At 39.7% G+C, this 24944-nt stretch overlaps 1 protein-coding gene across 1 annotated transcript in view; it reads right to left on the reverse strand.

Moving 5' to 3' along the window:
• EPHX4 (epoxide hydrolase 4) overlaps positions 1–22716 on the reverse strand; it is an 88730-nt gene extending 66014 nt beyond the window's left edge. The window contains exons 1-2 of the mRNA XM_053694008.1: positions 22483–22716; positions 9124–9209 (exon numbers count right to left, since the gene is read on the reverse strand). Coding sequence (XP_053549983.1) covers positions 9124–9209; positions 22483–22716 — 320 coding nt within the window. The remainder of the gene's footprint in view (positions 1–9123; positions 9210–22482) is intronic.
• Positions 22717–24944: the final 2228 nt, after the last annotated feature.

Here is a 24944-nt window from a genome sequence, read left to right on the forward strand (position 1 = left end):
AAGAGTTCACTGTCACCGTCCACAAGGGTTCTGTTTCTGGGAACAATAATAGATTCTATGGAAATGAAGATCTTCCTCACAGAAGTCAGAAAGTTAAAGCTTCTAAACGCTTGTCAAGTTCTTCATTCTATTCCTTAACCCTCCATAGCTCGGTGCATGGAAGTAATAGGACTAATGGTCGCAGCAATGGACGTGGTTCCTTTTGCTCAAATTCATCTAAGACCATTACAGCTGTGCATGCTCAATCAGTGGAATGGGGACTATACAGACTTGTCTCCCCAAATTCAAGTAGACCAGGTAACCAGGGACTCACTTCTCTGGTGGTTGACCCAGGATCACCTGTCTCAGGGAATGAGTTTCCGCAGACCGGAGTGGGTCATTGTCACGACCGACGCCAGCCTCTTGGGGTGGGGCGCGGTCTGGGACTCCCTGAAAGCTCAGGGCCTATGGTCTCGGGAAGAGTCGCTTCTCCCGATAAACATTTTGGAACTAAGAGCAATATTCAATGCGCTCCTGGCTTGACCTCAGCTAGCGAAAGCCAGGTTCATAAGATTTCAGTCGGACAACATAACGACTGTTGCGTACATCAATCATCAGGGGGGAACAAAGAGTTCCCTAGCGATGAAGGAAGTAACCAAGATCATCCAATGGGCAGAGAATCACTCCTGCCATCTATCTGCTATTCACATCCCAGGAGTAGACAACTGGGAGGCGGACTATTTGAGTCGTCAGACTTTCCATCCGGGGGAGTGGGAACTCCACCCGGAGGTCTTTGCTCAGTTAACCCAATTATGGGGCATTCCAGACATGGATCTAATGGCGTCCCGTCAGAACTTCAAGATTCCTTGTTACGGGTCCAGATCCAGGGATCCCAAGGCGATTCTAGTGGATGCATTAGTGGCGCCTTGGTCGTTCAACCTAGCGTATGTGTTTCCACCGTTTCCTCTCCTTCCCAGGCTCATAGCCAGGATCAAACAGGAAAAGGCCTCTGTGATTCTGATAGCTCCTGCGTGGCCACGCAGGACTTGGTATGCAGACCTGGTGAATATGTCATCGGCTCCACCATGGAAGCTACCTTTGAGACAGGATCTTCTAGTACAAGGTCCATTCGAACATCCAAATCTAGTTTCTCTGCAGCTGACTGCTTGGAAATTGAACGCTTGATTTTATCCAAACGTGGGTTTTCGAATTCTGTGACAGATACTCTGGTCCAAGCCAGAAAATCTGTGACTAGAAAGATTTACCATAAAATATGGCGTAAATATATCTGTTGGTGTGAATCCAAGGGATTCTCCTGGAGTAAAATAAAAATTCCAAGGATTCTCTCCTTTCTCCAAGAAGGTTTGGATAAAGGGTTGTCCGCTAGTTCTCTAAAGGGACAGATTTCTGCTTTATCTGTCTTGTTACACAAACGACTGGCAGCTGTGCCAGATGTACAAGCTTTTGTTCAGGCTTTGGTTAGAATCAAGCCTGTTTACAGAACCATGACTCCTCCTTGGAGTCTAAATTTAGTTCTTTCAGTTCTTCAAGGGGTTCCGTTTGAACCTTTACATTCCATAAATATTAAGTTATTATCTTGGAAAGTACTGTTTTTGGGTGCTATTTCTTCTGCTAGAAGAGTTTCTGAATTATCTGCTTTGCAGTGTAATCCACCCTATCTGGTTTTCCATTCAGATAAGGTTGTTTTGCGTACTAAGCCTGGTTTTCTTCCAAAAGTTGTTTCCAACAAGAATATTAACCAGGAAATAGTTGTTCCTTCTCTGTGTCCGAAACCAGTTTCAAAGAAGGAACGTTTATTACACAATTTAGATGTTGTTCGTGCTTTAAAGTTCTATTTAGAAGCAACAAAAGATTTTAGACAAACCTCATCTTTGTTTGTCGTTTACTCTGGTAAGAGGAGAGATCAAAAAGCTACTGCTACCTCTCTCTCTTTCTGGCTAAAAAGCATTATCCGATTGGCCTATGAGACTGCTGGACGACAGCCTCCTGACCGAATCACAGCTCACTCTACTAGGGCTGTGGCTTCCACATGGGCCTACAAGAACGAGGCTTCTGTTGATCAGATATGTAAGGCAGCGACTTGGTATTCTCTGCACACTTTTGCCAAATTCTACAAATTTGATACTTATGCTTCTTCGGAGGCTATTTTTGGGAGAAAGGTTTTGCAAGCCGTGGTGCCTTCCATTTAGGTAACCTGATTTGCTCCCTCCCTTCATCCGTGTCCTAAAGCTTTGGTATTGGTTCCCACAAGTAATGGATGACGCCGTGGACCGGACACACCAATGTTGGAGAAAACAGAATTTATGCTTACCTGATAAATTACTTTCTCCAACGGTGTGTCCGGTCCACGGCCCGCCCTGGTTTTCCTAATCAGGTTGAAAATTTTTTTGTCTTTATACACTACAGTCACCACGGCACCCTATAGTTTCTCCTTTTTCTCCTAACCGTCGGTCGAATGACTGGGGGGCGGAGCTAGAGGGGGAGCTATATGGACAGCTCTGCTGTGTGCTCTCCTTGCCTTTCCCTGTAGGGGAGGAGAATATCCCACAAGTAATGGATGACGCCGTGGACCGGACACACCGTTGGAGAAAGTAATTTATCAGGTAAGCATAAATTCTGTTTTTTTTTGGTGAACTAACAGTTTGAACTGTTCTCCAATCAGTGCTCTAGCTACAAAGAAAGGTCTGTACGGCTAGGGCGCTGATTGGAGAACAGTCAAAACCATTAGTTCACCAAAAAAAATCCTTTTGAAATGGGCGGACCAAGCACAGGATATTAGAATGGCATGGATAGATTGATGGAGCTAATCTAGGCTCGAGGCTGCAGACAATAAAGCTAGCTATGGTCATTATGTATAAAGTTAATTGGGTTTGCAGTTGTTATCTGTTAAAGGCAATTAAGAAAATATATGCGGCAGGGCTAGCCTTGAGAAGTCTGTAGTGTGTATTTCCAGCTGCAAGAGTCAGACAATATATTGCAAATTTGTTTTACTATGAATAACTAAACATTTTAGTCTAGATTACAAATGGATCGCTAATTTAAATTTGCCCGTTTACGGGCGCCCCTTAAATAACCAGACATTACATGTGGCTGGTTAATGCTCCCGCAAGCTTGAGTAAGCACTTTGCGCTTAGCACAACCGACCAGAGGTCAGACCTTTGGTTATTTAAAAAAATGTGTCCCAATTGCCCCCAAATAAAGTGGACAGTTCCTTTCTGTAATTAAAAAATAGTAGCATGTTTATTTATTTTTTTAAAAACTGCACAAAGCACTTATAAGGGGTTAAAGGGTATATGCTTATATACATAATATATTTATGTGTTAATATGTGTATAAACACATATACACACATACATATATAAGTATATATTCATATACATATATTTTTTTAATTTGCTGCCCAACACTGTGCGTTGTGCTAGGTTCTTTGCCGTGTCTCACGGCATGAGAACAAGGCTCCCATTGGAGCCTATAAAAGCGCTCTCTCATAAACGCAAGGCTTCCAGACAATGTTAATGCGAGATCGCGTTCACATTGCACCTAACTTGTAATACCAGCGCACATTTGCGTGCGCTGGCATTACTGAGTGGAGTGCAACTATTGCGCTCGCAAAAGCGCAATTTTGCGCTCCACTCATAATCAAGACCTTTATATGTAAATCTTAAGGGGTTTACTTTCCCTTTAAGAACAAGAAAACATAGTTATATATTTTTTCCTTCTAGAAACAAATGTTGAGCTCTCTGGCAATAATGTACCTATATATATATATATATATATATATATATATATATATATATATATATATATATATATATATATATATATATATATATATATATATATATATATATAAAATATTTATTAGAATTAAAATATTTATTAGTATGGCTGTTAACCTAAACACAAAATGCCCATATGGTATAAAAGGAATATAATGCCCAAGTGGCATTGGTAAAAATCCAGGGACATCTCCCTTGTATGCAATTAAAACAGTCCTGTGTTACCGTTGTTTCCTAATAAAAGACGTTATAATATTTGTAAGGTACCTTACTTCCTGCGTGTATGTCCAATGTATGTTAAGATCCCAAGGTGGTCTCAGAGGCTGGTGATATACACACTTTAATCTTCCTCCTGGAACTGCCTCACGGTGTTCTATCAGAATCTGCTACCTCTTACTGCGCATGCTCTGTATGACGTAATCACCCTCCACATATGTTAAATAGCAATGTGTGGAATGCGATTATGTCATTCAGCAACATGCGCAGTCAGAGGGAGCAGATTCTGACTTGGAAGCTGTAGTGTTGGAATTTGCTGCTCAAACAAATGCGCGCATGCGCTGTTAGATCACTCATTGATTGTTGTCATGGTCAGGAGGAAAAAGGCAACAATTACAGCGTGTCCTGTGTGTGTGTGTGTGTGTATATATATATATATATATATATATATATATATATTTATATATATATATATACATACAGTATATATTCACTATCGTGTCACATCAAACAACTTTGTCTACTCCTTGAGTCTCCTTCTAGCGTTTTTCTTTAAGGTGGACATATATCCTGGCTACACACAGGACACGCTGTAATTGTTGTCTTTTTCCTCCTGACCGTGACAACAAGCAATGAGCGATCTAACAGCGCATGTGCGCATTTGTTTGAGCAGCAAATTCCGACACTACAGCTTCCAAGTCAGAATCTGCTCCCTCTGACTGCGCATGTTGCTGAATGACATAATCGCATTCCACACATTCCTATTTAACAATTAACATATGTGAGAGGGATTAGTGTGCACGCTAAACGAATTATAAGAGGAAAATACATCGCCAGCGTCAGCGAGGAGACAAACAGCTGACAGGAGCAGTGGCGTCGCTACAGGGGGGCAAGGGGGGGCATTTGCTCCCCCCCTAGAAAATGGCTTGCCCTCCCGTTTGCCCCCCCCGCCAGCCCCGGGCTGCAGTATTATTGATTGATTTATTTAAAATTATTTATTGTGCCCTCCACCAAATGGTCATCACGTGACCGCAATTACACGCTCCCAATTCGGTCCCTTAACAGTCTAACAGAACACCGGCACAGTCAGTCAGTGCAGTGCAGTTATTGGCGCACGTCACGTGACTACATGTGCTGTGTAAACTGGCCTGACTCAGTGCAGGCAGCGAGGCATGCGGAGAACAACGGTCTTGAGGACAGTCAGGACTTGAAGTCTGGACTCTGGAGTCTTGTTGTCAGTGTCAGTGTGCTGTGGCAAAGTGTCTCTGAAGTGAGGACGCCAGCCAGTGATCTAGGTCTCTAGTCCAGGAGGTGGGTAAATCTGACACAGAGTGACTGTATAGCACGCACCATGCCATAACATTATTTAAATAAGTTTTTAAAAAAAACTGCATAACTTGTTTTGCGGTTCATTTAATATTAAATCCGGTGTTAGCAATGTGATTGTATTACAATCACACTCCTAGTACCGGATTTAATAATAACTGTGTGTTATCTTTCTATGTAGATTGAAATTTGTAATAGTCCTGTGCTGCCCCCTCCCTTCATTGATGAAACTAAGAGGCTGTGGGGGCGCGTGTCTGAGCCGGCACCATAGGTAAAAAACATGTACATCAAACAAACAGCCTGAGTGTCAAGAGCGGTATGTGCAGGCTTCTGTAAGGGGATACAGGCTGAGGCTAAGACCCATCTGTTGACATTAAGTTACTCACTGCGATGCGCAATCATTGTGTGTCAACTCCTCCTCATGGTCTGATTTATTAGGGGGCAGCCCGGCAGAGTGTCTGCTGAAATAACATAGATTTTTGTACAGAGTGATCTGTTGGGGAGATTTATGATAGGGATTAGTAAAATCTCATCTGCAGTGCACCGTAGGGCCATGGACTAAAAAATCTAGTTGCATATTTTTTGCTGCACAGACTTTGCATTTCACTTCACTGACAAGTGTAGTGGTTACTGAATCATGCAGCTGCTAAAATCATGTTTGCCACTGCCTTAGCCTACCTTAAATAATCAGTGGTTTGATAATTTGATACACACTTGGGACACATATGCTCAATATCAAGTCTCCCATGCAAAGATAGTAAGGTGCATATGCCAGCACTCATTAGTTTTGTTATACAGAAGGCAGAGCACAACTAGTTCACACTGAGTGAGACTGGGAGCTCTTCAAGTCAGTGCAGCACATTGTTAGGAATGGAAAACCTGTATGTTATGCTATAAGGGCAGTGACCTACATTAACCCCCTTATGGTGGGTCCAGCAGCCATAAAACTGCAATCTCATTCTCATTACATGCAGTTCAGTGGGTTGCTAATGTATATTTAAGTAGTGATGCTCCTGGGGTCACTAAATTGGATTAGGCGACTGTACTGCTTATGATTTATTCCTTATATTGTTTCTCACTCAAGCTTTTCATAAAGTTTTTATTGTTTTCCCAACAGTCAGTGTATGTGTGTCTATATTTGTGTGTCTGTAATGTGTGGCTTTGTTTGTGTGTCTTATTTTTATGTGTGCCTATGTATAGGTGTGTGCACCTCTGTTTGTGTGTCTGTGTGCTTCTGCACATCTGTGTTTATGTATTAGTGTGTACTTATCTGTGTTTATCTGTATCTATGTGTGTGAATATGTTGTGTAGTGTGTGTACATGTATATGTGTATGCTGTGTGCATACATGTATATGTAGTGTGTGTGTGTGAACGTGTGTGCCTACCTGTATATGTGTATGCTGTGTGTGTATGTGTATGCAATGTAGTGTGTGAATGTGTGTGTATATGCTGTGTAGTGTGTGAATGTGTGTATATGTGTATGCTGTGTAGTGTGTGTGTGTGTGTATATGTGTAGGCTGTGTAGTGTGTGAATGTGTGTGCATATGTGTGTGTATGCTATGTAGTGTGTGAATGTGTGTGTATATATGTGTATGCTGTGTAATGTGTGTATGAATGTGTGTGTGAATGTGTGTGAATGTTTATGCAGTGTAGTGTTTTTGAATATGTGTATGCTGTGTAGTGTTTTTGAATATGTGTATGCTGTGTAGTGTGTGAGCATATGAGTATGTTTTGTAGTGTGTGTGAATGTGTGTGTATATATGTGTATGCTGTGTAGTGTGTGAATGTATATATGTGTATGCTGTGTGAATGTGTGGGTGTGTATATTTATTTATTTTCTAGTACATACATTCCTAAATTACACAAATTCCATCATGTATAACCTACAGTAGAGAATATTTTTTTTTGCACTTTTTCAATAAAGTTTTACACTGACTACTAATTAAAGGGACAGGAAACCCCAACATTTTCTTTCATAATTCAGAGCAAGGGATGTGATTTTAAAATACTTTCTAACTTCTGTTATCTAATTTTCTTTGTATCCTTTGTTGAAAGTCATACCTAGATATGCTCAGTCAGGAGGAATATCAATGCACTACTTGCAGTAGCCTGTGGTTTAAAGGGCTCCACTAAATGTGAGCAGTTGTTCTTCCAGTCCTCAGTATTACCCAACTGTCATATACACACACGTAAACACTGGCATATACACTAGAATTGACACCTTTTCTTCAAGCCAAACCAGAACACTAACAGCAATCATCAGAAAACTGAATAAAATGGCTAAATCTGGATCACAACTTCATCATAAACCTGGGCACATAATTCAAAACCCAAACTGTCCGGGTCAATCCTGGACAAGTGGCAACTCCTATATATACACACATAAAGACTGACATATACACAGACACATAAAGACTGACATATACACACACACACACACATAAACACTGATATATATACAGACACACATAAACAATGACATATACACACACACAAAACATAAATACTGACACATACACACATACATAAACACTGACATATATACACACACACACATACACTAACATATATACACATACACTTAAACAATGACATATATACATACACACACCACATAAAGACTGACATATATATACACACACACATACACTGACATATATACACATAAACACTGACATATATACACACACATAAACACTGACATATATACACACACATAGACATTGACATACAGACATACATACACTGACTAATACACACACACATACACTGACATACACACATCTACAAAAAATTGCAGCGCTGCGCTAATGTTCGGGTTTGGCTTGAAGAAAAGGTGGCAACCCTACACGAGGCAGCCGCCTAATTATTAGTGCCCCCCCCAGTTTTGACTGTTATATCTTATGTGCCCCCCCTATATTTTGTTCCTAGAGTCGCCACTGGACAGGAGGAACCCGCTGGCCAATCAGAATAGAGGTGTGTCAGCAGTGAGGTGAATAGCGTAACACACATTCCAGGTTCACATATGGACATTTTGTGTGTTTTAGGAACAGCCATACTAATATATATTTTAATACTAATATTTTTTTTTATATTACACTTGATCACATAGTAACATCTTTTCAGGTAATATATACAATCTAAATCAATGCATTAACCCTAGCTAGTAATAGCGCCAACCCTTAAAGGGACACTGAACCCAATTTTTTTCTTTTGTGATTCAGATAGAGCATGCAATTTTAAGCAACTTTCTAATTTACTCCTATTATCATTCTCTTGGTATCTTTATTTGAAATGCAAGAATGTAAGTTTAGATGCCGGCCCATTTTTGGTGAACACACTGTGTGGTTCTTGCTAATTGGTGGATAAATTCAACCACCAATAAACAAGTGTTTTCCAGGGTTCTGAACCAAAAAAATAGCTTAGATGCCTTCTTTTTCAAATAAAGAAAGCAAGAGAACAAAGAAAAATTGATAATAGGGGTAAATTAGAAAGTTGCTTAAATTTGCATTCTCTATCTGAACCACAAAAGAAAAAATTTGGGTTCAGTGTCCCTTTAACCTTTTTTTTCTATACATTATTCCATTTTTGGGTCACTACTGGGGAGGAGGGTTACTATTGTTTGCGCCATATATCAATATCTTTGCAAACTCTCAAGCTCACTGGCAATGCCAAGAGTATTAGAATGGTATTGGTACATTCTGGTTGCGGGAAAAAAAAAAGGTACAAAGTAAAGACACGTGTATTCTGTTTTGTTATCAGACATCTAATATATAACACAAAGGATAAAGAATACTTTACCAGAATTCTGGGAATCCGTGAAGAAGAAGCATAAGCGGTTTCCCTCGCTCTCCTGCCGCCACATAGTGGAACCGTAAGCCAGAATCCTGCAGATAAAAAGAAAATGATGACAGAACAGAGCTGTGTTTAAAGGGACATTTTAACACCTCTCGCTTTTGTGTAAAAACTGTGATTTTTCCTACGCTCCCTAGAGACGCCAAAAGCAAAATCTGTAACCTATGTTGCAGCTTTTTAATTTGCAGCATTCGCACGTTACAAAAATTGCTTTTTGGCTTCCATAGAAAATCTGTGGGATAAGTATAATTTTTATGAAAAAGCAAGAGGTAATTTATGTCATTTAAAAGGGCACAGGTTGTTTATAGCTTTTGTTGGTTTTGGAGAACTCTGTATGCTACTGCAGCCCAGACAACAGCAGGTTTAAAAGTTTCTTAATTTAAATATTTTGTAGTATTTATATTATGGAGTTTGAGGATTATTATGAATGCATTTTTATTATGAATGAATTATTGATAATTATTATAAATATCTTACAGAGAAAACGTATCAAGGAAGCTACAAATCGCAACACTCAAAGAGGTACCAGTCACTCCTACACTATCTCTCCTATTCTGCACGTCTGGCCTATGGCGTAGTGTGGAAGATGGAAACCCTTTCTTACAAAATGGAACATCCAAGCTCATTAAAATTATGCCAAAAGATTTATTCAGTCACCACAAACATGTGGAAAAATGTAAAATAGTCTGATGAGACAAGGTTAAACTTGTCGTCCTAAATTGTAAAAAGATATTTTTAAAGAAAAGCCAATAAAGTTCATCATCCAAGGAACACCATGCTGGCTTTTTGGGTCAGAGGCTCTCGCCAAGATAGATGGGATAATGAATAGCACCAAATATCAAGATAGTTTGGCACAAATCCTGCTAAAGATGAAGAGGAATTTCCCATCCCAACATGACAAAGACACAAAGCACACATCCAAGTCGCCTTTGATAAAGCACTTGTGAAACGTACGTTAGGAGTTTTGGTGCTAACTCCTGATGCTTGGATGTTTATAATATAGAGCGATGCTACTCTAAATAATATGTATCGATACGTTTGCAACAAGTGTGATTGTATATTGAAAGCTTAGTACGGGGACACCCAGTAATTTTTTAAAGAATTGTTGCAACTATGCGGCAACAGATTAGATAGCATCCAATCCCTTTGGCCCTTTAGGAGATGACGGTCATCAAATAGTTTTATGCTTAGGGATCTTTTTAGTTGCCATTCCTGCCCCAATGGGGATAGTTACCCTTTTTGTACTAGCTTCTTCATATAAATGTTTTCATCCTACATCAGGGGCTGCACTCTGATTTTACTTATGTTCTATTCCACAAAGGGGACATTTTAAATCTGGTACCACGGGGGGAATATAACCTAAGTCCAGATTAAATACATGTCCTAAGAGAAATGACAAATTGGACAGATGCGCTTGTAAAACCCTCGGATAAGGGGGGTATTATTGTTCTTTGGCCAGTAGAGATGTATACCTATGAAGCCAAACACTAACTGGGGAATACAACTTGCTATAAAATATTATGGAGCCATCCAATGGAACGATTTTAACAAAAAATAATCATCTCATATTAGAAGCAAAAGATAATGGCTTGATCTCAAATTTAGAATTCCGTTTCCTTCGGCAGGATAACCGATAACCCAAAAACTGCCAGATTTTATTTGTTGCCAATGATACTTAAAAAGAAAGATAATCCACCAGGGAGACTTATTGTCTCTGGCATGGGATGTTTATGTGAACAGGCATCCAAATATTTGTACGCTCATATGAGAGATATTGTACTCACTCTCCCTTTGTCAGGGTTTTACCTGGCTTTGCTTGTCGTTTGCAGCTTTTTGTTATTGCTGCCATTTCTCTCACCTGTGTTTTCTCCTTGCCTGAAGCAGAGTGTGTAACGCTGCTCACTACACCCAGGCTCCCTCTTATGACCAAACTGGAGAATAACATCAGTGAGAGACTGGTTGCAGTCCCAGAATAATTATGTCATCACTTACTATTTAAGTGCCTCAGTTCAGTTTGCCTTTGCCCTTGCGTTGTCTCTGACTTTTCTGTGAGTTCCTGTGTTCTTGACTCCATGTATTACCTGGCTTGTTTGACGTCCCTTCTGGGCCCTGATCCTTGGCTTGTTCCAGATTTCGCTGATCTTCGTATTCCTGACCCCGGCTTGTCTGACTTCTCTCTTTGGTTCCTGACCTGGCTTGTCTGACTACCTGTTCTGGCTTTGACTCCTGGCTTGTTATTTGGCTTTTGAGCTTGTTATATATATATTTATATATTTAAAATAAGGGTGTGATTAATTTAGCATTTCATGTCTCTGTCTGGTTCCTGGTATCCTGACACCCTTCCTATGTCAGGGACACTATGGATGTGCTTAACAAGGTAGAAGGTATCAATCTAGACCAGAGCTTTCCAATCTTTTCACGTTGCTGACACACTTTTTAGACCTACATCATTTCGCGACACAGTAATTCAGTTGTACTAGCAAACAGGAGGTTAAACTAACTTGTTTTAAGAGATACAGACACATACATAAATTATATAATAATGAAATGTATTTACAAGTAGTAACAGTATGTAAGTATGTGCATGAATTAAAAAAAAGTTTAATAACACCAATAACTACTTACTATTTTAATGGGATGTATGAGGTTGATGGAATGAACACAGTTTCTGAATATTTGGTGGAATATTAGATAAAGACATTTCATCATCAAGCATTTTTAAGCTTCCACTTCCTATCCATATATCAGGAGCAGCAATGCACTACTGGGAACTAGCTGCTGACTGGTAGCTGCACATAGATGTTTTTTGTCATTGGCTCACCCAAAATGTTCAGCTAGCTCCCAGTAGTGCATTACTGCCTTCAACAAAGGATGCCAAAGAGAATGAAGTAAAATTAATAATAGAAGTAACTTGGAAAGTTGCTTTAAAATTATATATTCTATCTGAATCATGAAAGAGAAATATTGGGGTTCATGTCCCTTTAAAATGTAACACAGCTTTAAATAAACCATCATCTTCAAATAAGCTTAAACTGTTAAATGTGGCATTTCCTGTTAGACACAAGATAGGTTTCCTGTATAACTATTGCTATTGGCAGTGTGTATGAAAGTTAAAGGGCCACTAAACCCAAAATATTTCTTTCATGATTCAGATAGAGAATAGAAATTTAAACAACATTACAATTTACTTCCATTATTTATTTTGCTTCATTTTTTAAATATTCTTAGTTGAAGAAAAAGCAATGCACATGGTGAGCCAATCACACGAGGCTTCTATGTGCAGCAACCAATCAGCAGCTAGTGAGCATATCTAGATATGCTTTTCATCAAAGAATATCAAGAGAATAAAACAAATTAGATAATATAAGTAAATTAGAAAGATGTTTAAAATTGCATTCTCTTTCTAAATCATAAAAGAAAAAACGTGGGTGGCATGTCCCTTTAAGTATTATGCTGTCTTAGCAGCAGTTCTTGTGATTTATAGACGTCAGCTTCTTACTAATGTCAGTTGTAGAAGAAGCAATGTCGCCTTCCACTCCAGTCAGTGTCCAATCAGGATACATGCACCTCATTATTTAAAGGGACAATTAAACCAATTTTTCTAAAGTTCTGTCCTGTGGCTGCTCATATTTCCCTCTCCCCAAGGGGTGCAAGCAAACAAATCTCCCCAAAACTCCAAAATCCAGAAGAGCAATTCTCCCCAAGGGGTGCAAGCAAACAAATCTCCCCAAAACTCCAAAATCCAGAAGAGCAATTGAATGAATCCCTCACTAGATTACAAAGAATTTGTTATAGGAAGAACATTGAAGGGCGACAGTTACTTAAAGGGACACTAAACCCAATTTTTTTTTCTTTCATGATTCAGACAGAGCATATAATTTTAATCAACTTTCTAATTTACTCCTATTATCAATTTTCTTTGTTCTCTTGCTATCTTTATTTGAAAATCATGAATGTATATCTTAGCAGCCAGCCCATTTTAGGTTCAGAACCATGGATAGCACTTGCTTATTGGAGGCTGACATTTACCCACCAATAAGCAAGCATAACCCAGGTTCTCAACCAAAAATGGTCCGGCTCCTATGCATCACATTCCTGCTTTTTATATAAAGATAGCAAGAGAACGAAGAAAAATTGATAGGAGTAAATTAGAAGTTGCCTAAAATTTGCATGCTCTATCTGAATCATTAAAGAAAAAATTTGTGTTTAGTGTCCCTTTAATAAAGTCTATATGATTATCCAATAATATCACACCAATAGATTAAAACCTTGTGTACTGTTCTCTAAAGTAAAGGATAATCATAAGACAAAGGAATGGAAATGGAACTGACAACAGAATTCTTTAACATTGTTCCGTCTGACTCTGAGAAGCTTTTTTAAAATTTTAAATTCAATTTCAAGTCTTTTTAGGAATCAAACAGCTTTCAGTGCTCCCACAGGTGCTCTGACAAAATGCAGACGGACATTTGGCCGACAGCATTCTGTCCGACGGACATTTGGCCGACGGACAGAATGCCGAAGCATATTCCGAGTTCGGCCGAAGGCAGATACCACAACCGCCTCTGGGAACCTAACCATGGGTCTCAGCCCACACGTCTTGTAATTCTCTGTCTGTGAAATTATCTATCAAATCTATCTATCTATTTAACTATCTATTGAATCTATCTATTGAATTTATCTATCTATCTATCTATTGCATCTATTTATCTATCTAATCTATCAAATCTATCTATCTAACTATCTCGTGGCCGGACTGTTAATCTGACAGCCACTTGTGTGTCGGACTATTATCCGTCAGCCAAATGTCCATCTGCCAAATGTCTGTCGGCCAACAGCTCCCATATAATTATTAAGATACACAAAGTAAATGTCACTCACAATGTTAGACCTGCTGCACTTTAACCTGGAAAAGTGGATCGCTGTGGAGTCTGCAAAAACAACAAAACACTTTGACTTCAGCTCATCATTTAAGCGGCTGCCCTCAGAGCTCTGCGAGTCCGACTGACTACTGCCTGCACTGCAAACACACTGCTGTCCCATTCACTGACTACACGTGTAGTCACGAGCCGATTGAGGAGACTACACGTGCAGTCAGGAGCCAATGTGCTTCCAAAGCCGTAAATGGGAATAGTTTCAGTTCCGGATGATCTGTGACCCACTAGGTATCAATCACGTGTCAACCACGTGATATGCGTTGCAGGCAGGCAGAAAGTCAGAAACAAAAAAAATTTGAAACAAATGTGAAAATTAAAAAAGTTTGTGCTGAAGCTGGGGTCACCTGGCTGACCTCTGCAACTTTGCGCGACACACCTACACACTGCCGCCGACACACTAATGTTTGGAAAGCATTGATCTAGACAATTAAACTTTTTTGGTAACCTGCAGCGTAGAATCACTGTCTACCTCCATTGAATATCAATGTGACTGCCATGCAGTCAAGTACTTTCTGGAAATGGAATCCAGTGAAGATAGAGAGAAGAATTAATTCATTATGCCCTTATTACAGTTTGTCTTGAATCACCCAGTCATGTTTTAAATAATTGGTGCAGTTGTGCAGCAACAGATCAGATAGCAGCCAATCCCTTTGGGGGTTAACAGTCATCTAATAGCTTTATGCTTAGAGATCTTTTTAGTTGCCCTACGTTCCCCAATGGCGCTAGTTACCCTTTTTGTATTCGCTTCTTCATATGAATGAGATTGTTTTTCATACAACATCAGGGGCTGCACTATGATTTTACTTATGTTTTGTTGCACGATTATATTTTTAAGTTTTTGAATTAAATGTTAAGTTTTATAATATTCTCTACCCTTTCTGTAATGTGTATATAATTGAGGGACTTTTGATAATATGTAATTAACTGTGGCTAAGGGATGCCATCACCAGTGCATATTCTCCGGTGTTGGCTAACCGAGAGGGATGGATGACTCACAATCACAGAGAAGACGCGTCCCTTGCTCCTATGTGGCTGCTTAATCAGCTTCTTTCTGTTGCTTTCAAGCAGCTAGAAAGGACAGAGTTGAAATGGGCAACCCGATCATAGCCTTTAATATTGAAGACAATTTTGAATCCCAACCCAGTCAAAGTGTGGTACTGCCAGTCAGAATCGTAACCCACGGACTATAGCTTATGTCTGTTGTGTGCATGCAAGTCCAAATGTCAGCAAAGTCAGGCCTAGATTTGGAGTTCGGCGGTAGCCGTCAAAACCAGCGTTAGAGGCTCCTAACGCTGGTTTTGGCCGCCCGCTGGTATTTGGAGTCAGTGATTAAAGGGTCTAACGCTCACTTTTCAGCCGCGACTTTTCCATACCGCAGATCCCCTTACGCCATTTGCGTATCCTATCTTTTCAATGGGATCTTTCTAACGCTGGTATTTAGAGTCGTTTCTGAAGTGAGCGTTAGAGCTCTAACGACAAAACTCCAGCCGCCTGAAAATAGCAGGAGTTAAGAGCTTTCTGGCTAACGCCGGTTCATAAAGCTCTTAACTACTGTACCCTAAAGTACACTAACACCCATAAACTACCTTTGTACCCCTAAACCGAGCTCCCCCCACATCGCCACCACTCGATTAAAATTTTTAACCCCTAATCTGCCGACCGCCACCTACGTTATACTTATGTACCCCTAATCTGCTGCCCCTAACCCCGCCGACCCCTGTATTACATTTATTAACCCCTAACTTGCCCCCCACAACGTCGCCGCCAGCTACTTAAAATAATTAACCCCTAATCTTCCGACCGCAAAGCGCCGCCACCTACGTTATCCCTATGTACCCCTAATCTGCTGCCCCTAACACCGCCGACCCCTATATTATATTTATTAACCCCTAATCTGCCCCCCTCAACGTCGCCGACACCTGCCTACACTTATTAACCCCTAATCTGCCGAGCGGACCTGAGCGCTACTATAATAAAGTTATTAACCCCTAACCCGCCTCACTAACCCTATAATAAATAGTATAACCCCCTAATCTGCCCTCCCTAACATCGCCGACACCTAACTTCAATTATTAACCCCTAATCTGCCGAGCGGAGCTCACCGCTATTCTAATAAATGTATTAACCCCTAAAGCTAAGTCTAACCCTAACACTAACACCCCCCTAACTTAAATATAATTTACATCTAACGAAATAAATTAACTCTTATTAAATAAATGATTCCTATTTAAAGCTAAATACTTACCTGTAAAATAAACCCTAATATAGCTACAATATAAATTATAATTATATTATAGCTATTTTAGGATTAATATTTATTTTACAGGCAACTTTGTATTTATTTTAACCAGGTACAATAGCTCTTAAATAGTTAAGAACTATTTAATAGTTACCTAGTTAAAATAATAACAAATTTACCTGTAAAATAAATCCTAACCTAAGATATAATTAAACCTAACACTACCCTATCAATAAAATAATTAAATAAACTACCTACAATTAACCTAACACTACACTATCAATAAATTAATTAAACACAATTCCTACAAATAAATACAATTAAATAAACTAGCTAAAGTACAAAAAATAAAAAAGAACTAAGTTACAAAAAATAAAAAAATATTTACAAACATAAGAAAAATATTACAACAATTTTAAACTAATTACACCTACTCTAAGCCCCCTAATAAAATAACAAAGCCCCCCAAAATAAAAAATTCCCTACCCTATTCTAAATTAAAAAAGTTACAAGCTCTTTTACCTTACCAGCCCTGAACAGGGCCCTTTGCGGGGCATGCCCCAAGAATTTAAGCTCTTTTGCCTGTAAAAGAATAAATACAATACCCCCCCCCCAACATTACAACCCACCACCCACATACCCCTAATCTAACCCAAACCCCCCTTAAATAAACCTAACACTAAGCCCCTGAAGATCTTCCTACCTTGTCTTCACCATCCAGGTATCACTGATCCGTCCTGGCTCCAACATCTTCATCCAACCCAAGCGGGGGTTGGCGATCCATCATCCGGTGCTGAAGAGGTCCAGAAGAGGCTCCAAAGTCTTCCTCCTATCCGGCAAGAAGAGGACATCCGGACCGGCAAACATCTTCTCCAAGCGGCATCTTCGATCTTCTTCCATCCGGTGCGGAGCGGGTCCATCTTGAAGCAGGCGACGCGGATCCATCCTCTTCTTCCGTTGTCTCCCGACTAATGACGGTTCCTTTAAGGGACGTCATCCAAGATGGCGTCCCTCGAATTCCGATTGGCTGATAGGATTCTATCAGCCAATCGGAATTAAGGTAGGAATTTTCTGATTGGCTGATGGAATCAGCCAATCAGAATCAAGTTCAATCCGATTGGCTGATCCAATCAGCCAATCAGATTGAGCTCGCATTCTATTGGCTGATCGGAACAGCCAGTCCGGATGTCCTCTTCTTGCCGGATAGGAGGAAGACTTTCAATCCGATTGGCTGATCCAATCAGCCAATCAGATTGAGCTCGCATTCTATTGGCTGATCGGAACAGCCAGTCCGGATGTCCTCTTCTTGCCGGATAGGAGGAAGACTTTGGAGCCTCTTCTGGACCTCTTCAGCACCGGATGATGGATCGCCAACCCCCGCTTGGGTTGGATGAAGATGTTGGAGCCAGGACGGATCGGTGATACCTGGATGGTGAAGACAAGGTAGGAAGATCTTCAGGGGCTTAGTGTTAGGTTTATTTAAGGGGGGTTTGGGTTAGATTAGGGGTATGTGGGTGGTGGGTTGTAATGTTGGGGGGGGGGGGGGTATTGTATTTATTCTTTTACAGGCAAAAGAGCTTAAATTCTTGGGGCATGCCCCGCAAAGGGCCCTGTTCAGGGCTGGTAAGGTAAAAGAGCTTGTAACTTTTTTAATTTAGAATAGGGTAGGGAATTTTTTATTTTGGGGGGCTTTGTTATTTTATTAGGGGGCTTAGAGTAGGTGTAATTAGTTTAAAATTGTTGTAATATTTTTCTTATGTTTGTAAATATTTTTTTATTTTTTGTAACTTAGTTCTTTTTTATTTTTTGTACTTTAGCTAGTTTATTTAATTGTATTTATTTGTAGGAATTGTGTTTAATTAATTTATTGATAGTGTAGTGTTAGGTTAATTGTAGGTAATTGTAGGTAGTTTATTTAATTATTTTATTGATAGGGTAGTGTTAGGTTTAATTATATCTTAGGTTAGGATTTATTTTACAGGTAAATTTGTTATTATTTTAACTAGGTAACTATTAAATAGTTCTTAACTATTTAATAGCTATTGTACCTGGTTAAAATAATTACAAAGTTGCCTGTAAAATAAATATTAATCCTAAAATAGCTATAATATAATTATAATTTATATTGTAGCTATATTAGGATTTATTTTACAGGTAAGTATTTAGCTTTAAATAGGAATCATTTATTTAATAAGAGTTAATTTATTTCGTTAGATGTAAATTATATTTAAGTTAGGGGGGTGTTAGTGTTAGGGTTAGACTTAGCTTTAGGGGTTAATACATTTATTAGAATAGCGGTGAGCTCCGCTCGGCAGATTAGGGGTTAATAATTGAAGGTAGGTGTCGGCGATGTTAGGGAGGGCAGATTAGGGGTTAATACTATTTATGATAGGGTTAGTGAGGCGGATTAGGGGTTAATAACTTTATTATAGTAGCGCTCAGGTCCGCTTGGCAGATTAGGGGTTAATAAGTGTAGGCAGGTGTCGGCGACGTTGAGGGGGGCAGATTAGGGGTTAATAAATATAATATAGGGGTCGGCGATGTTAGGGCAGCAGATTAGGGGTACATAGGGATAACGTAGGTTGCGGCGGTTTACGGAGCGGCAGATTAGGGGTTAAAAAAAATATGCAGGGGTCAGCGATAGCGGGGGCGGCAGATTAGGGGTTAATAAGTGTAAGGTTAGGGGTGTTTAGACTCGGGGTACATGTTAGAGTGTTAGGTGCAGACGTAGGAAGTGTTTCCCCATAGGAAACAATGGGGCTGCGTTAGGAGCTGAACGCTGCTTTTTTGCAGGTGTTAGGTTTTTTTTCAGCTCAAACAGTCCCATTGTTTCCTATGGGAGAATCGTGCACGAGCACGTTTTTGAGGCTGGCCGCGTCCGTAAGCAACTCTGGTATCGAGAGTTGCATTTGCGGTAAAAATGCTCTACGATCCTTTTTCGGAGCCTAACGCAGCATTTGTTTGAACTCTCGATACCAGAGTTAAATTTATGGTGCGGCCAGAAAAAAGCCCGCGGAGCGTTAACAGCCCTTTTACCGCCAAACTCCAAATCTAGGCCTCAGTTTGTTATTCATTGGCATCTTCTGCGCATGTGCATTGGTTGTAGGTTTCTTCTCACTTTGGGCTCACACAGATAACATAAAAGCATGTGGGGTAAAATTCTGATTGAGCTACTTTGCACTAAAATTGTTAATATAAAAGTTTGTCATTTTGATGAGAGGTACCCCTTAAAGGGTATTAAAGGGACAGTCTACCATAGAATTGTTATTGTTTTAAAAGATAGATAATCCCTTTATTACCCATTCCCCAGTTTTGCATAACCATCAGTTATATTAATGTACTTTTTACCTCTGTGATTACCTTGTATCTAGGAACCTTCTTCCAGCCCCCTGATCACATGACTGTGACTGTTTATTATCTATTGTCTTGCATTTAGCATTGTTTTGTGCTAGATCTTAAATAACCCCCTGTGCCTGAACACTGTGTTACCTATATGGCCCACGTGTACTTTCTGTCTCTTTGTGTTGAAAAGAGATTTAAAAAGCAAGTGATAAGAGGCAGCCCTCCAAGGCTTAGAAATTAGCATATGAGCCTACCTAGGTTTGGTTTAAACTAAGAATACCAAGAGAAAAAAGCAAATTGGAAAGTTGATTAAAATTAAAAGTCCTATCTGAATAATGAAAGTTTAGTTTATACTAGACTGTCCCTTTAACAATATAAAAAAAAGGACAGTCCCTTTAAATATGTGTTTAATCTCTTTGAAAGAGATATACACAATGAAAAATGGGCACTTATTTAAAAATACAATGCTCTAACTAAAAAGAGCATTGTATTTGCTTATAGACTGGTTGCTTTAACATTACAAAGTATGTTATGGAGCAGAAATACACTGAAAACACAAAGGAATAAATGCAAGTTCAGCTAGAGCCTAATGAATGAATTGGAATTCTAATAAATTGGTCTACTGCCCAATACGCTGGCAGCTGTAAATTTGCATCACACTCAGTCAACAGTAAAACTGTTATTGTTTAATAAGATAGATAACACCTTTACTACCCATTCCCCAGTTTTGCATAACCTACATTGTTATATTAATATACTTTATAATATTCGAACCTTTAAATTTCTTCCCGTTTCTAAGCCACTACAGACAGCATCTTATCACATGCTTTTTTATTTGCTTTTCACAACAGGATACTGTTAGTTCATGTGGGCCATATAGATAATATTGTGCTCACGCCTGTGGGTTCGGCACAACACAGCTAAAATGCAAGTCAATAGATAATAAATAAAAAGTCAAGTGATCAGGGGGCTGTCAAAAGATGCTTAGATACAAGGTAAGCACAGAGGTAAAAAGTATATTGATATAACTGTGTTGGTTATGCAAAACTGGGGAATTGGTAATAAAGGGATTATCTATCTTTTTAAACAATAAACATTTTTGAGTTGACTGAATGACACTGCACTAACTCAGCAACTAATATAGTGTCATAATATTCTACATGCACATAACCTAAAAGGCACAGTGCAGATAACCTTGAAAAATTACTATAAATCATTAAATGACACATAGGGGCCGAATTATCAATGTCTGTCCGACATGATACGCTGCAGCGTATTATGTCCGACAGGCATCGCTGAATGAACTGGTGTACTGCTTGTGCAATGCTTGCGCAATGCCGCCCCCTGCAGATTTGTGGCCGCTAGCAGGGGGTGTCAATCAGCTTGATCGTATAGAATTGGGCGGATTGATGTCCGCAGCCTCAGAGCAGGCGGACCAGTTATGGAGACCGCTGCTTCATAAACAGGGGCATCAAGGGCCGAATCGGCCCCTGAATGTCTACCAATAATTTGGTCAAGTGTTGTTTAATCCTTTCATGAATCAATTTGTGCCAGAATCCACTTAAAATGCCAATTGTACAGATAATTACTACTAGGGTGCATTTAATTGTCTGTATGAAAAAGCATGCTGCATGTTTACAGTCAACTTGGCAGCTAAATTATCATTCCACTAACGTGATGTGCAACACACAGTGAAAGAAGGTGACCTGCAAAAATGCTACGTGATCAGTGAAGAAAAAGCAAAGAATTCAACTAGAAACACTGGATAACTATTGAGGCAAAAATACACATATTAATGTTACACTAAATAATCAATAAAGAAGTCAGCGTAACATGTATGAATAGGCAATTATAAACAGATGAGGGAATAAATATATATTATTCTTAATCCAGTAACCTTAAAAAATGCAGCAGAAAAACAAAGCTTTTTTTTTTTAGGTTGGTGAAGAGTGGTGATGCAGAATATAAGACAATATCCTTTTGCAGTAGTGTTCTTTATATGAAAGCTTTGTTTTGTTTAATCAAAAATATAAACTATCAGCTTTTGTGGGATGTGAATCACTTAACACCAAAGTAATGGAGTAATTCACCAAGAAAAAAAAAATGCAAGTGATATATCCAAGACAAGTTTAAACAGATGGTATAAAATGCAGAGAATACGTGATAAAGAAAATGTGTGGATGATTTATTAGTTGCAAAGGATATTAGGTCATAGTAAATATTACATTTAATAAGCATCTCAAAGTAGAGAAATTCAGTACTATAGGGAGACAATAATATTTGGAAGGAATATAATGCAAAAAGCATGGTCCAACCCAGATATGTTGCTGTGAAAGATAATTTGCTGCCAAAATATTCTGCTTTTCAGGAATGAATATTAAAAAACATTCATAGAAATCCTTAATTTTTTACACATATGTCAATTATTTTATGTCTGATTAATACAGTAATTTGTTTCCCTGAAATGATACAGTATTTAATGATGCATTACACTACCCATCTATACTATGTATAATATTATAGAGATGTAGCATTCAGTTGCAATTAGCATGTGACATAAACTAATAAATTATACTCCAATTACCAATTAAATGCAGTGTGGTGGTATGTTGGGAATTACAGCACATCACTAAAAGCTCATTTAAAGTTAAAGCCTATTTATGTGCATGAGATGAGCCAGTCTAGGTACTGAGCCTGCACTACACCCCTGCATGCTATAGGGGGGCTTGATGGAAATATGCTTACAAATGCCCAGTGTTTGCAGATGGCTGGAGCTTGCAGGGGTTTTACCTTGATCCTCACGTAGCAGTGGGTACCCAGGAACTGGTCATTGAGACAGCTGGGGGGGATCTCTCTAGGGACGATGTGGAAGGTGCTCCTTGGTCTCAGGAGGATGCTGCAGGAAAGTTTGATGAGGGCAGTGCAGGTACAGAGCAGGCAGTGTAGGTAAACCAGAAGCCAGAAAGCTGCAGAGCGTAGGCAGCCAGGCATGCCCAGTAACAGCGCCATGCTGTGCCCAGGCATCCAGCAGGAGAGGACACCCTCAAGTGACAAGGAGAGCTGTGCAGAGGAAGTCATGGAAACAAGAAAAGGAGGGAGGAGGCAGGGATGTGAGAGGGGAATAACCGTAGCACAGAGATAGGAGTGGTGATGCTTAAAGTGCAAGTAAGCTGTTCCTGCAAGAGCTATACAGCCTATTGTTACTGCTGCATGCTTTGTACTGTGACACCCATCTGTACTATAGCAGGTCATAAGCAAACTTAATGCATGCCAGTAACAATAGGAGGTGATAAGACACGTTTATTATTAATGATAATAATAATAATGATAATAATAATGATAATAATAATAATAATAGGACACCCAAGTGTTAAACAATAAAATGCTATTTTACATTAGATCATTTTTTTTTTAAATTCTCTTCTTATAATGTTTAAATTTAACCCCTGTTAAAGTGTTACATAGTCAATAACATTAACCCACAGTGCTGATCCAGATGTGACCAATCAGAAGTGACATAGGTAGCTATCTACTATGCCTCACTATGTACAATAGCTCAAAAACACAAACTTGCACACAGATATTCACACTCTTTCATTCTCATACATACTCTCTCACACACACTCACACTCAATCACCCTGACACACACTCACACATACTCTCTCACACACACTAACACGCAGTCACACTGGCACACACTCTAACACACTCACTCTCTCACACACATAAAGACACACTCACACACTAACACACACACATTCTCTCTCTCACACACACAAAAACAATCACTCTTTCACACTCACACAAAAAGACACTGACAAACACAAAGGCACACACACTCACACAAACAAAGACACAGGGGCGAAACTACAGGGGGTCCAGAGGTCGCAATTCCAACTGGGCCCCCAAGGGTGGGGGCCCAGCTTAAAAAAAATATTTTTTTTTTAAATAAAAAACAATCTGCCACTGCCTGCACTGATATCATGTGAGTATGACATGATGCTTCACTAGTGTCTCTGACTACAAGGGTTAGTCTTTCTGTTTTACCCATTGATGTTTATATGTGTGTGTGTATGTATGTATGTACAGGGAGTGCAGAATTATTAGGCAAATTAGTATTTTGACCACATCATCCTCTTTATGCATGTTGTCTTACTCCAAGCTGTATAGGCCCGAAAGCCTACTACCAATTAAGCATATTAGGTGATGTGCATCTCTGTAATGAGAAGGGGTGTGGTCTAATGACATCAACACCCTATATCAGGTGTGCATAATTATTAGGCAACTTCCTATCCTTTGGCAAAATGGGTCAAAAGAAGGACTTGACAGGCTCAGAAAAGTCAAAAATAGTGAGATATATTGCAGAGGGATGCAGCACTCTTAAAATTGCAAAGCTTCTGAAGCGTGATCATCGAACAATCAAGCGTTTCATTCAAATAGTCAACAGGGTCGCAAGAAGCGTGTGGAAAAACCAAGGCGCAAAATAACTGCCCATGAACTGAGAAAAGTCAAGCGTGCAGCTGCCAAGATGCCACTTGCCACCAGTTTGGCCATATTTCAGAGCTGCAACATCACTGGAGTGCCCAAAAGCACAAGGTGTGCAATACTCAGAGACATGGCCAAGGTAAGAAAGGCTGAAAGACGACCACCACTGAACAAGACACACAAGCTGAAACGTCAAGACTGGGCCAAGAAATATCTCAAGACTGATTTTTCTAAGTTTTATGGACTGATGAAATGAGAGTGAGTCTTGATGGGCCAGATGGATGGGCCCGTGGCTGGATTGGTAAAGGGCAGAGAGCTCCAGTCTGACTCAGACGCCAGCAAGGTGGAGGTGGAGTACTGGTTTGGGCTAGTATCATCAAAGATGAGCTTGTGGGGCCTTTTCGGGTTGAGGATGGAGTCAAGCTCAACTCCCAGTCCTACTGCCAGTTTCTGGAAGACACCTTCTTCAAGCAGTGGTACAGGAAGAAGTCTGCATCCTTCAAGAAAAACATGATTTTCATGCAGGACAATGCTCCATCACACGCGTCCAAGTACTCCACAGCGTGGCTGGCAAGAAAGGGTATAAAAGAAGAAAATCTAAAACATGGCCTCCTTGTTCACCTGACCTGAACCCCATTGAGAACCTGTGGTCCATCATCAAATGTGAGATTTACAAGGAGGGAAAACAGTACACCTCTCTGAACAGTGTCTGGGAGGCTGTGGTTGCTGCTGCACGCAATGTTGATGGTGAACAGATCAAAACACT

The sequence above is a fragment of the Bombina bombina genome, chromosome 10, assembly GCF_027579735.1.
Source record: "Bombina bombina isolate aBomBom1 chromosome 10, aBomBom1.pri, whole genome shotgun sequence".
Lineage (NCBI taxonomy): Eukaryota > Metazoa > Chordata > Amphibia > Anura > Bombinatoridae > Bombina > Bombina bombina.